Here is a 12,490-nt window from a genome sequence, read left to right as displayed (position 1 = left end):
TTTTCGGCTCGAAAGGGAGTGGGAACGGGTCCCACTTTGCAGATGTCAGCAAACGCCCTTTCCGCCGGCCTGAGCGCCGGCAGAGACAGGGCCCGACTCCTCTTTGCTGTACGGGCCGCCTGGGCACTCACACCTGCTGGGTGGTTTCTAGCCGGAGTGAAGCCTGATTCTCCGAGCGGGTGTTCTCCGGTGATCGCTAACCAACAGTGTCCCCTCCTTTCCTTGTACCCCGTAGTCATCTCTTGTCTTTGTGAGGCCGGCCTGTGTTTTGTACAGCTCCTAGCACCCTGGGTCTTGCTCCATGATTGGGGCTCCTCCGTGCTATACGTAAGAACAGATTCAAAATGTTTTATTAAAGCTAATGTTAAAATTCTCTCATGCCCAGGTTAAGGAAGGAGTGTCTGTGCATCTAGCTGTAAAGCTTAAATCACCCCAACGTGCAAAGTTTGGGTTAAAAGTCACAACATCTATACAGTGTGGCACATCACCGGCCATGTGCCAGATTGGGGTTCATACATTCAAGGACAGAGATATTAGCACCCAACTATTCGGGTGCATCGCTCCTAGAAGGTTATCCCGGGAGTAGCTTGTGGAAAACAAATACAGCAGCGAGTGTAGATTGTCCTTCAGTAACTGAGAATTGAGGATAGCCTGACTCGTCCTTGACACCCCTCTGGCTGTGTCAAAGGTCCTTGAGCTGGTCCGTGGCATTCACACCCCTTCTGGGAGTGGGAGACCGTGTCTTTAACTCTTCCAGGAAAACCCCCTTTCAAATCGCCTCTCAGCTCCAGCCACTTTTTCTATAAAGGTTTGTTGGACGGTTCTGATGAACTGATCCATGTCAGGGGCCTCGGTCTCCTCCTTATGCCTCGTTTGGGTGAAGGCGGTGCTGGGGGGAGGCTGTCCTATCGCCCCCCCCCTCCGCTCCCTTTTGATTTGCTGTTTTGTTTTTCGTGGGAGCTGGCTGAGATTTTTTTTTTCAAATATTTGGACTTTTTTAACCTCTTTTTAAAAAAACCTCAGCTAAACACCTGTTCCAACAAAATTCTTGCTCCGCCAATGACCTCCTGGGGCTGAGCCCGCCGTCACTTGCCCCCGGAGTAAATCCGTGGGGGGACACGGGTGGAAAGCCGGCGTGAGCTCCGGAGGGTGCCCCAGGGGTGCCCGGATCCCCTGAGACCTGCCCCCGGCGCGCTCTCCTACGGGTGATCATGATTTATTCCCCCTGCCTGGCTCCCTCTGCCCCACGGGGAGCTTTTTGTTCTCCTGTTGACAAACATTTATGCTAAACTCCCCCCCGGCCCAAACCTGTTGCTCCAGTGCCTCCCCTCCCCCAGTCCCAGGGCCTGGCTGGCAGGAAGGCAGCTGCCATTAGCCGGCCTGCTTGTTAATTACCGGGATGAGGGGCTGCCCTCAGGGCTCCGTGACGTCCCTGGCCGCCTGGGCCAATCGGGGAGGCCCGGGGCGGGGCGGGGAGGGAGCAGGGGGAACCCCCGGTGCGGGCTGCAGGCGGGAGGTTGGGCTGCGGGGGCGGGGGGGCTGCGCGGAGCGGTTCCCGGCAGCCTGGGCCGGGGCAGGAGAGGGGCGAAGCGCTCGGCACCGGCAGGCAGCAGCGGGGCTCTGCCCTGCCCCAGCCCCAGCCCTGGCTCGCCCCAGCAGCCGCCGCCGCCGCCCGCCCGGTTGCTAGTCCCGGGTTGCGCGCCCGGGCCTGGGCTCTGCGCTCCATGATGACTATGAGCTCCCTGGCCGAGAGCCTGCTGGGGCCGGACCCCTCCAAATCCGCTTTCCTGGAGTTCGGGCACAGCCACCCGCCCTCGCCCCAGCCGCCGCCGCCCTCCCCCAGCCTGGCTCCCGGCCACTACCCCCTGCACGGCTTGCACGGCTCCGGCCACGACGGGGGCCCCTTTGCACCCTACGGACGGTCCGTGGCTTACCCGTACCCCGGCTCCGCTGGCGGCCCCCACCACCCGCACCATCTCCACGGCAGCCCGTACCTGGCCTACCAGCAGCCGGCCAGCGCCCTGGGGCCGCGGGGCAGACTGGAGGAGACAGGTAAGGGGGTGTCGTGTGTGTCAGACACCCGCTATCCCAGCCCAGTCCCTGTGGGGGGGGTCCTGCTAGCCTCCAGCCACTAGCCACCTCTGCGTGCCCCCTAGCCCCCTGCGAGTGCCCGCCCGCTGTCCACCCCCAGGCCCGGGCGCCGGTTCTCTCTGGCCCAGTCTGTACTCCAGCCCTTTGCAGGAAGAGGTCTGTTCCCACTGCTGCAAACAACACCCCCCCAAAAAAGTCTCCGGCAAGTCCTCCGACCCAAGCATCGGACCGAGAGGCGAATCTCTGCTCCGAGTCTGGAGTTGAAAGTAGCCTTCCCCTGGCCTGTGACCTCCCTCTGGGCTTCTATCAGAGCTCCTAGATTAGTTCTCTCTTTAACTAGGGGTTTGCGCCAGACCTGCCATAGCTTCCTTTTGCGATTTTTAACTCTTCCCCCCCCCCCCAGTTAAGGGAACAATTTAAAGGGAACAAAATAATAATTTTGACAAAACCGAGATGCTTCCCCCCCCCCCTCCACCAAAGAAACAAACAAAAGAATGACCAGCTCAGTGGAAAGCCTTTACTAGGAAACTGTCTTGTTTGGTTTCTTCATTTAGGAAGAACGTTATGCTGTTTTTACTTGATACGTTTGCAATGCAAACAATAAGTTTTAGGACAACTGTATGATTCCCCCCCCCCCCCGAATGTTTTTTAGCAACGTGTCTCTCTGCAGCAAGGGAACGCTGCTTTGCATTGCAAGGGGCCTTGGCATCTCTCCTGAGATTCTGGGTTGACGAAGATTGTGTATTTTGTTTTGTTTGTTTACTTTGGGACATGCTAACATTTTCTTTAAAAAAAATAAGCGCTGGCTAAAATATCCCCAAAAACTCTCTTAGCTGTTAGATTGGAAACATGTGCAACTTTAACAGAAAACATCTCCTATTTGTTTCTGCATTTTATTCTAGATCTGCCATGGAAGTGATTTTTTTGAAAAATAATATCCCTCACTTTTAGGAAGGAAGAACAGTCATCTCGGTTTTTCTGCGCTCCAGGGGTGAAAATCTGGCCCCATTGAAAGTCAGTGGATGTCATTGACTTTAATGGGGCCGGGATTTCACTCCAGAAATTGACACACACCCAGACTAACCTGTCATTTACCCTGATGTATCTGTCAGATTCATCTACAGTGGCCCAGAATTGAAGGCTGACGTACAGTACGAAGAAGAATGCAATTGTTTAGATTGTAACAATTAGCCTGCATGCCACCTTGTTAATATCTTTCATCGCCTGGCTGCAGAGGCGAGGCCTGCACCAGCCATAAAATACATGTAGCAATGTTTAATTTTCATACAACTCTCGCTGGGTGTTTGGAAAAGGCCTGCGCAACCGAGCATTTCCCATTTCATGTATTTATATGATTTAATTCCAATAGCCTTTAATTGGCACCTGTCAAGATTCCAGGGGAGATACACACCGTGTTAATGGCAGATCAACCACATTAGGAAACTTGCCATAAAGAATCCACTTAAGCAGGCCATTGTTCTTCGGTCACATCGCTTTTAAACCTTAAGATGTTTATACAGCCTGGTTGGAGCTATTTCAGGCTAGCAGCGAAGTTCTGGGAACTTCAGGGAAGTCGTTTTAAAAACTAATTACATATTTATTACAGGAGGGTAAATGCCAAAATATTTAATCAAGCAAAGGATTTAAAAGAGATGCAAAGAGTTGGCAATGGGATATTCCTAATTTTTTTTTTAAAGTCCTACTTGTAAAAATAAAACAAAAGATTTTGGAGTGACTATCAGGACGGATTGTTTTTGTAAAGGAAAAACGTGGCGAATTGCTTTAAGGATTTTTTCCTATCCCTGTAAGAACTTCTGTAACAAAAAGTTAGTCATTAAAATCATCCGTGCACCAGAAAAAAACCAACCCCACCAGGAATAACATTCTCAAATGAACGGGCTTTCGCGCGCCTTGCAAAAGGGTTCACATCACAGTTCCCCTGCAAACTGTTCCTTCACAGCAGGATACGGTCCTAAGTGTCTGCAGCTCCTAGAGACAGAGGAGGCCAAATTCTGCTCCCCCTTCCTGGAGTGACTCCGGATTTACACCAATTTCACTGCGAGCAGAATTGGGGCCGATGTGTAACGTGTTAACAATACATTCAGAACTGAGCTTTTTGCTACTTAGAGCCGACCGGAACAGCAGAGGAGACTCTCCTGTGGAACAGAACCACGGAGGTTTTTAATTATGAACAGGGTTGATTATTAATTAGTAGTAGTCGTGTTTTCCCGAGGTGGATTAAAATGAAAGCTCTCTTCTCCTGGAGCCTTCGGATCTATAACTAAAGTGACTCTGACCCTTTCTATCTTCTTCGAAAACTCCCAGAAACCAAGGCAGGACTTCGGCGTGGGTTTGCGCTGCACAACAGAAGCAAATTTAGATGAATCAATTGCCCATAAATTTCGGGGAGACGGATAAGACGCTAACTTTGAATCACAAAAACTTTTCCCGTCCGCTTTCTAACCGTGCCCGGTAGTGGCGGCTTGTGTGCTGCTGACCGATGAGATATTTCATGATTCTCTCTGCAAAGAAGGGAACCTGGATTTGCCAGTGTTATGCTAAGTTTCAGACGGGCAGCCCTGTTAGTCTGTATCCACAAAAACAAGGAGGCCGGTGGCACCTTAAAGACTAACAGATTTATTTGGGCATAAACTTTCCTGGCTTAAAAAAAAACCAACCACTTCTTCAAATGCAGATTATTTCTGATGCACCTAACAAAGGAAATCCCAGGCTCCGCGCTATTCAAATTCTGCGTCTGCTTGGATTCAAATTTCCTCGGCAGCTCCTGGATTTCAATTTGAGTTTCTTTTAAATGTTCTGCTGGTTTCTCAGAATCTAGCTCGGTACTCAGAACGTGTCACGGGTCGTTGCTATGTTAGGAACGTGTGTAGATATATGGACACCCGCCCAGTTAATGTATTTAACGAAGGATTATTAAACGGACACCTATTAAAAATATTGAATCTATTTTAAACGGTTAGGCTTCGTATGGTGGGGAAACAAGTTTAAATTCAGAGCCATTGGTCGAAAGAGAGTCAGAACACAAATCGATTGGCTAAACGTCTTCTGGATCTAAATTATTCTAGTGCAAATCTGGATTCGCTCCATTGCAACCTGGGTGACTCCACCTGAATTACTCCGGGTTTAGATCGATATCATTTAGACCCCAGAATCTGGCACTTTCACAAGAGCACGATTTTAAAGTCCTGCTCGCTTTTGATTTCTACCCTGCAAGCGACTTATTCACTGAAAGAAAGAAAGGAAAACTAGTAAACGAATTATCCAAGCAACTCATCGGCTTTAAAATTAATTTGTACAGGACGTTAACAAAACCACCGGCTCAAGGGAAAACGGGCTAACAGGAATTGTGCGATGGGCTAACAGGGATTTGCTAATTAGCGTTGAGATTTTATGTTCGATTTTACGGCAAACACTTTTGTTTTGAAATTAAATGATTCCTTAAGGGTTTTATTTTTAATTATACTTTACTCTTCTATTGACTCATTGCGCCTTCTCACTTTCTAGTTGCACGTACAGATCTCATAAAGATCTCGTCGATTGAAAAAAAACAATTGCCAGCAACATTAATGACAGCATGTAGCAGCGTTTCGAAGCTCCCCGGAGAATGAGACGTGAATAAGTAGCTCGTTATGTTATAACAAAGTTAGCCCCGGCTTTGATGTTCCGCACATAAATTTAACAGAGCAAACGGCCCTGCCCTGAATTCTTTCGATGCAAGCTTCCCAGTGGCTCGGCTTTTGCGTGTATAAAAGCTGCCTTCACATTTTGCAAGTTTATATAATCTAACAACACCGCGCAGTTAAAAGACCGACGTGATGTTTGCAGGAGTGTCTCCAGAACCTGATGATAAAGTAGAAACTGCCCAACCTGAGCGGTGAAACCGAATTAACAAAAGGAAGCGACCCAGATCTAGACTGAGCTCCCTGGAGACCACTCCCGGAACAGATCTGTAGCTGGTGCGAGTGGGCAGACCTCATTAGGGAGTTATCACCAGCATCTGCCCGGTTAATAAAGTTAAGCAGGGGCTTAAATCTTTGAAGACTCTAAATCGGAAAGAAACCCCAGCGGAAGCGCGATAGTGATTTAAGACATTCTCCGCCACAGGGCCCACCCGGCTCAACGGGGAATTGGGCGGATAAAGATAAAGACCCCTGAAAATGACAAGGAGGGAGTGACCTCTCTAGTCTGGGCTTTCTACGCTCTGCAGAAATCATAAATGTCTCCGCATCATTACCGCTCATGAACAGGGGAGGAGGGTCTGCTCCGTTGCAGGGGAAAAAAATCGGTTTCTGACTAGGATGTAGGGCTAACAAGTGGCTCAGATTTAGCCTAGAATCCTTGCTATAACCTGACACAGGATCTGTTTTATAGCTGTGGGGGGTTCCACGGTCCTGGCTTTGTTCCCTCCCGTTTCCCTGCCCTGCCCGATCGATTTGGATTTTTAAACACAAATTATGGTGAGAATTTAACCGGTATTTTCCATACCCCCTCCCCCCAGACGAGCAGCCTTTGGCTGAAGGATCTTCCTTGGGAACTGGTTCGCAGCCTGCGGCTGGCGTCTGCCCCCCCCCGCCGAGGTTCTCCAAGGGGAAGGGTCGCCTCGAACTATCCAAAGAGAGAGACTTTGTCTAATGCAAGGAGCGGGACAGCGCTAGGCTCCCCCGGGCTGAAACTCCCAGCAGCTGTAAAACAATAACAACCACCTTGGCTTCTCTTAGGCCCGATTCTGCTGCACCCCGCGGTCAAAGCGGAGTAAGGGCCGATTCGGAGCCGTGTAGCAGATTTAGCCCAGTTCTCTGCCGTGTAACCAATAGACCAGAGAAAGAGAGAGACACACACGAAACCTCTTTGCGTTGTTTTAAGGTCGTTTTGCGGTGCTTATAAGGGTGATTAGGGGACCCGATCCTGGGCCCAGAGCGTCTTTTGGAGTCAACGAGGGAATCAACCTCTGGCATTTAAACAGCGTCCCGTCCCCTATGGGGGTGACTCATCCCCCGGGTGCTTCCCTCCCTTTGTTCTTCCCCGTGGATGGGGCGCGGGAGTTGGATCCCCTTATCCTCCCCTTTCTCGCCTCTCTGCGCCAGCCTCCCCCAGCCCCATTCCAGCCCCCCCCTCCCTTCATCGAGGCTTTTCATCCACCTGTGGGGTTGTTGTTTTTTTACAGAGCACGAGAAAACCACCGTGATCGAGAACGGGGAGATCCGCATCAACGGCAAAGGGAAGAAAATCCGCAAGCCCCGCACCATCTACTCCAGCCTGCAGCTCCAGGCACTCAACCAGCGCTTCCAGCAGACCCAGTACCTCGCCCTCCCGGAACGAGCGGAACTGGCAGCGCAGCTGGGACTGACCCAGACACAGGTACAGGCTGGGGGGGGGGGGCCAAGGGGAGTCGGCTGAGATCCAATCCAACCCCCACTGAGCCCCTGGCAAGAGCTGGACTTTCGCCACAGAGCCAGATTCTGCTCTACACCGGAGCGAATCCAGATTGACTTTGAATTTGCAGGGGTGTGACTGGAAGCAGGAGCCGGGCCTGTCTCTCTACCGTAGCAGAGTTGCGTTTGCTTTCATTAAGCCACATCTTGTTCTCAGTTCCAGCCATGAACATTCAGAGCGAATCCGGATTTAACCCTGTGTAGAGCAGAATCTGGCTCCATCTCTCCAATGTATAAGAAATAACAACACACGCAGTTCCTTTCGTTCGCGTTCATTGGGCCACATCCTGCCTCTGTTCCATCCCTGTAAATTAACAGTTAATTCGGATTCATACTTGTTTAGACCAGAATCCGGCCCTGCCCTCTCTCACACATCTCCACATCTATGTAAATAGATAATTCCAGTATACACAGCTCTACCCGCTTGAGCTGGGCCAAATTCTGCTCTAGGCAGGAGTAAATCCGTATCTACTCCGCAGTTGTAGGCGCCTCACTGAGAGCAGGATCTGGCTCGAGGAAAGCCTTGGGAGCCCTGTGGTCTATTTGTTACACATCAGAGAACAGGGCCAAATCTGTGACACGGGTCAGAATCGCCCCTTATTCCGGATTGACAGCTGGGTGCAGCAGAATCGGGCCCCCTTGTTCTTTATTGTTTTACAGCTACTGAAAGGAGGAAGTTTAAACCTGACCCGTGCAAATGTGCGTGGGGAGCACTGAGATTTCCCGGTAGGCATTATCTGGGCTCTGGCCCCGGGGCGGCTCTGTAATCCCTCCAGCCCCGACACGAACGGGACTGCATCTGTCTCAGGGGGGGGCTGCACCCTGTGGCACGTGACCGCCGTGATCCAGGAGGGCAGGGGGCGAAGCACCCTTGATCCGCTTTCCAGTTCGGGTGGAAAGATCCCGGGATGGATCTAGCTCCGTTCTGCCCCGCTCTCCCTCTGGCGCCCCTGGGGTAACTCGGGGCTGGATTTGGTCTCTTTCTGTGTCGATTTGTCCCTAACTCCGGAGCCTTCCCCCGGCCCCCTTCTGCCGCATGTGGTTCCCATTCGCCCTTTTTCTCTGTCTTCAAAGCCCTGTGGAATTGCTCCCGAGCTGAGAGGCATTTCCTTTAATTGTTCTGTTATTTCTCAGCGAGGATGAGCCATGGGGGATGTTTGTCTATTTGAAGTTGACAAACGCTTCTGCGGGGTGGGCGGGGGCGACCCTGCCTGCGAGGGAGAAACAACCCCCTTTGGACTGTCTGCTCAGCTCCGTCCCCCAGGACACCCAGAGCTCGGCTGCTTTCGTTTCAAATTCATTTACGTGCGGAAGGAACAAATCAGACGAGCGTGAAGCCTCGCTCGGGCAGCCCGGTGGTCCCCGGCGCACGTAAACAACAACAAAGAAGAGAAACTAGCACCCCCCCCCCATGAGATCGGACCGAATTCTGGCTCTCGGCGGCGTGAATTCGGACTCACTCCTTTGCAGCGGAGTGACTCCGGATTTACAGGGATGGAATTTGAGAGCAGAATCTTGGCCGCCTGGCGTAAAAAAATAGTTGAGACGGAAACCGTGGAGAAATTAGCCAGTAGGGGCTAGGGGGAGACAGTCGGATGATTGGATACGGGTTGGCCCCATCCTTGGGCCCGATCCTCCGCTGGTCCGTGGTTCTGCACGGTGGATGGGAGCGCGGGGCAGCGCCTTGCGGGAGCAGAGAGAGACGGGTGACTGGCTTTGAAGAGATAGATGCAGACAGGCAGGCGCGAGGGATCAGTCCACAGCCACAGGCAACGAGATTTAATAATACTAATAATAATAAAAAAAAGGAGGCGAGTGAAGACCTGCAGAGCCGCGCCGTGTAAAAAGGCGCAGTCATCTGTGCGCTGAGCGGCGTTACGAAATGGGGCTCCCCCCACGCAGCCAGCTCCCTCTGCTACCCACCCCCGTGTCTGCCCTGGCGCAGTCCTCTCACAGCCAAAGCAGAACACCCCGCCCCCCGTGTGGATCCTGCCCCCCCCCCCCCGTGGAGTTTTGCCACTGACTCCAATGGGGCCCGGATATTTGAAGACACTTTCCCAAGCATCGCCCCCGACACAGAATCTGGCTCCAGGAGCAGAACAGCCCGAGGCCCCGGGCAGAGACGCCGCCTAAGATGCGCCTGCAGCGCAGAGTCACCTGTTCGTGACGATGGGCCCGATCCTGCTCCTATTTCCCTCCCAGGCCAGAACCCCCCCCCCGTGGGCTTCCGGGCCAGCTGGAGCGGAGCCTTCACCCCCCGACAAAGGGGGTGTGAGCGTCCCCGGGTCCGGCGGAGCGCCTGGGGGCTGGGAGCACCCCGAGGTGGGTCGCTCAGTAGCCCGGGGAGCTCCGAGCTCGGGAGAGCAGCGTCCGAGGCAGACTCCAGGCCCGGCTCCTGCTTTGTACGCCAGAAACCTCACAAGCAGGGCGCGCCACGGGGCCCGATCCTCACCCGTCGCAAGTAGCCCCCGCCCCAGGCACGGCCATCAGCTAATACCCCCCCCCCGCAGTCTTTATCTCTCTCTCGCTACTAGGAACCTGCGCTTTAAACTAAAGCAGCGAACTCCCTGGGGCGCGCAGGGAAATCGATTAAAATCGATACCGGGGGTGATCTTTCCTCTTCAGAGCAGAGTCTGACCCCGCCCCCCCCTCCAGTGCCCCCCCCGGGCCCAGCTGGCGATCAGAATGTTGAAACTTGGGGGCCTGAGCGCGTTCCACGTGAACACGATGGTGCCGGGGCGCTGGGGGGAGGTCGAAGGGGCTGGCGGGGGAGGGGAGGGGGTCATGCCCCACAGTGCATTCAGCAGCACGCCCGCAAGCAGAGGCAGGCTGGCAAATGGGCTGCCCACCCACCTCCCCACCCAGGCTAGGCCCCAGCTCAGGCAACCCAGGGCTTTGGGGCGCGGTTGTAAGACCAGACTGGGGGCGGGGGTATTTATTTTGGCCTTGCAATGGGTGTATATTTCTCTCTCGTATTTGCGGGGTGGGGAGAGACAAGCCGGAGAGATATTGGCAGGGAATCCACACACCCCAGCTCCCCTCCTATTCCAGCTGCTAAATGAGTATACAACGCCCCCCCCTCCACACCCCTTTGTAGATCGGTGACTCTTTCCTCTCCCTTTCGTAGGTCAAGATCTGGTTTCAGAACAAACGCTCCAAGTACAAGAAGATCATGAAGCAGGGCTCCAGCGTTCAGGAAGGGGAGCACCTCCCCCACCCTGCCTCCTTGTCCCCCTGCTCACCCAACTTGCCCCCTCTCTGGGACGTTTCCATGGCTGGCAAAGGAGCCCCGATCCCTGCCAGCAGCTACATCAACAGCTTTGGACCTTGGTATCAACCACACCAGCAAGACGCCATGCCGAGACCACATATGATGTGACAGTGGGGGCTGCCTGGAGCTCTCCTCCCCACCCACCCCCAGAACAAGGAACGTGAGCCCTCAGCTCCCTGAGGAATTTATGAAACCATCAAGTCTCCGGGAGTTCCGCCGGCCACATGGGGAAATTCTCTAGGCCTTCTCCTGGCAACATGAAACCTCTGTGAGGAGTTGATTCTGACATTCGCATAGAGCAGAGGAGAGCAAAGGAAATGATGTTATCCCCGCCAGGAAGAAAGAAAACCTACAACGGAAATTGTTCATGAGTCTGGGGCCATGTTCAGAGACTGACTTTTTTCCCTCCTCTGCTCCTCCGAAATGTAAAGACGGAGGAGATGATCCTCAATGGACGTTAATTGGTGGCAAGTCAATGGAACCAGGACAATTTACATCATCTGACAATCTACCCCCCCTCAAAGAAATCTCTCCCTCTCTTGGATAAAGACTTTATCGACTGTCCAGTTTTACCCTCCTCCCTTCTTTGTGATGTAGGTAGCTCATTTTATACACCTCGACAGATTTCTATTTGGAAAAGTGTATATATATATGTGTGTGTGTGTGTATATATATAAATATCTATATAAACTCTTCCATACTGCAAAGCCAATGCTCCCTCCACATTTGAGTGTCCCGCTGTTAATATTTTTCAAGTGCTTTAATACCAGGATTATGTTTACAGACAGTGATTCAGAAGAGTTTGAGGAATGTCACTTCCCTCCGGGCCTTTTTATAAAGCATTAATTTTTTTTCTTCTTTTCTCATTGAAAGGCAGAAAGAGAACTGGTTCCTGTGCAGTTTCAACCCCCAAACAGGGGTGATTTCTTTCTGGAAGAATTTGTGATTCTGTTTGATACACATTCTCCACGTTCATGTAATCTTTAATCCCCTCCCGTCGGCCCGCGTGAAGCCATATGTTCCCCGCTCCTCGTCTGCAAAGATTTATTTATAAATAACATTTTGTTATGGTGTTGTTTGTCTTTATCGATAGGATGTAAAATTGCAGAGTAAATGCCTTTCCTCCGATTTCTTGTCTCCCCCCGCCCCAAACCTATTTGATAATAGCCATTTCTAATGCCATTTTTTTCAACCCTGGTCTAATGAGGGAACAAAATCGGGTTTTCTCTTGTCCCGGTAGGAAAACGGTGAGTAGAACTGTTTTTTCTTTAACAAAAATTGCCGACAAAAGCCATTGGCAACCCCCTGTGCGCGGTGCTTAACGCTGAGAATGTGCTTTTAAAGAGCAATCGATTGGATTTTTGGTCCGGTCGCTTGGAACAAGGGCCTGCGCGGGGAGAACGTTTGCGCGGGTGCTTAACTTTACTACCGGTTGTTAAACGTAGGCAGGAAGGGGCCGAGGTCTGCACAGCCGAACTGGGGCGTCCCGAGGCCCACGCTGAAGAACCGGGGGCGCAGATTTAGCGTTTTAATTCCCTTGGGGGCCGGACCCGAAGCCTTTGGAGGGACCCGAGGCAGGGTTCGAACTTCCCACGCAAACAATGAAAGAAAATTGCATTTGCGTTTCATGCCATTAGAAAACTGGCTGGTGGAGGATTTCTGTGGTTATTATTTA

General features: G+C 52.2%; 1 protein-coding gene across 1 annotated transcript; it reads left to right on the top strand.

Moving 5' to 3' along the window:
• The first annotated feature begins 1,527 nt into the window (after positions 1 to 1,527).
• Positions 1,528 to 12,269, top strand: DLX4 (distal-less homeobox 4). The gene is made up of 3 exons (XM_039516813.1): positions 1,528 to 2,052; positions 7,277 to 7,470; positions 10,672 to 12,269. The coding sequence occupies exons 1-3, from the start codon at positions 1,725 to 1,727 to the stop codon at positions 10,921 to 10,923; spliced, it is 774 nt and encodes a 257-aa protein (XP_039372747.1). The 5' UTR covers positions 1,528 to 1,724; the 3' UTR covers positions 10,924 to 12,269.
• Positions 12,270 to 12,490: the final 221 nt, after the last annotated feature.

Source organism: Mauremys reevesii, linkage group 27 (genome assembly GCF_016161935.1).
Source record: "Mauremys reevesii isolate NIE-2019 linkage group 27, ASM1616193v1, whole genome shotgun sequence".
In the NCBI taxonomy this organism is placed as follows: domain Eukaryota; kingdom Metazoa; phylum Chordata; order Testudines; family Geoemydidae; genus Mauremys; species Mauremys reevesii.
This window is presented reverse-complemented; position numbering and strand designations above follow the sequence as displayed.

Excerpts from the sequence above, each read along its gene's own strand:
- DLX4 (XM_039516813.1), top strand. The coding sequence starts at position 1,725 with ATGATGACTATGAGCTCCCTGGCCGAGAGCCTGCTGGGGCCGGACCCC. Across the intron at positions 2,053-7,276 it reads GGGCAGACTGGAGGAGACAG|AGCACGAGAAAACCACCGTG; the intron begins GTAAGGGGGTGT and ends GTTTTTTTACAG. Across the intron at positions 7,471-10,671 it reads TGGGACTGACCCAGACACAG|GTCAAGATCTGGTTTCAGAA; the intron begins GTACAGGCTGGG and ends TCCCTTTCGTAG.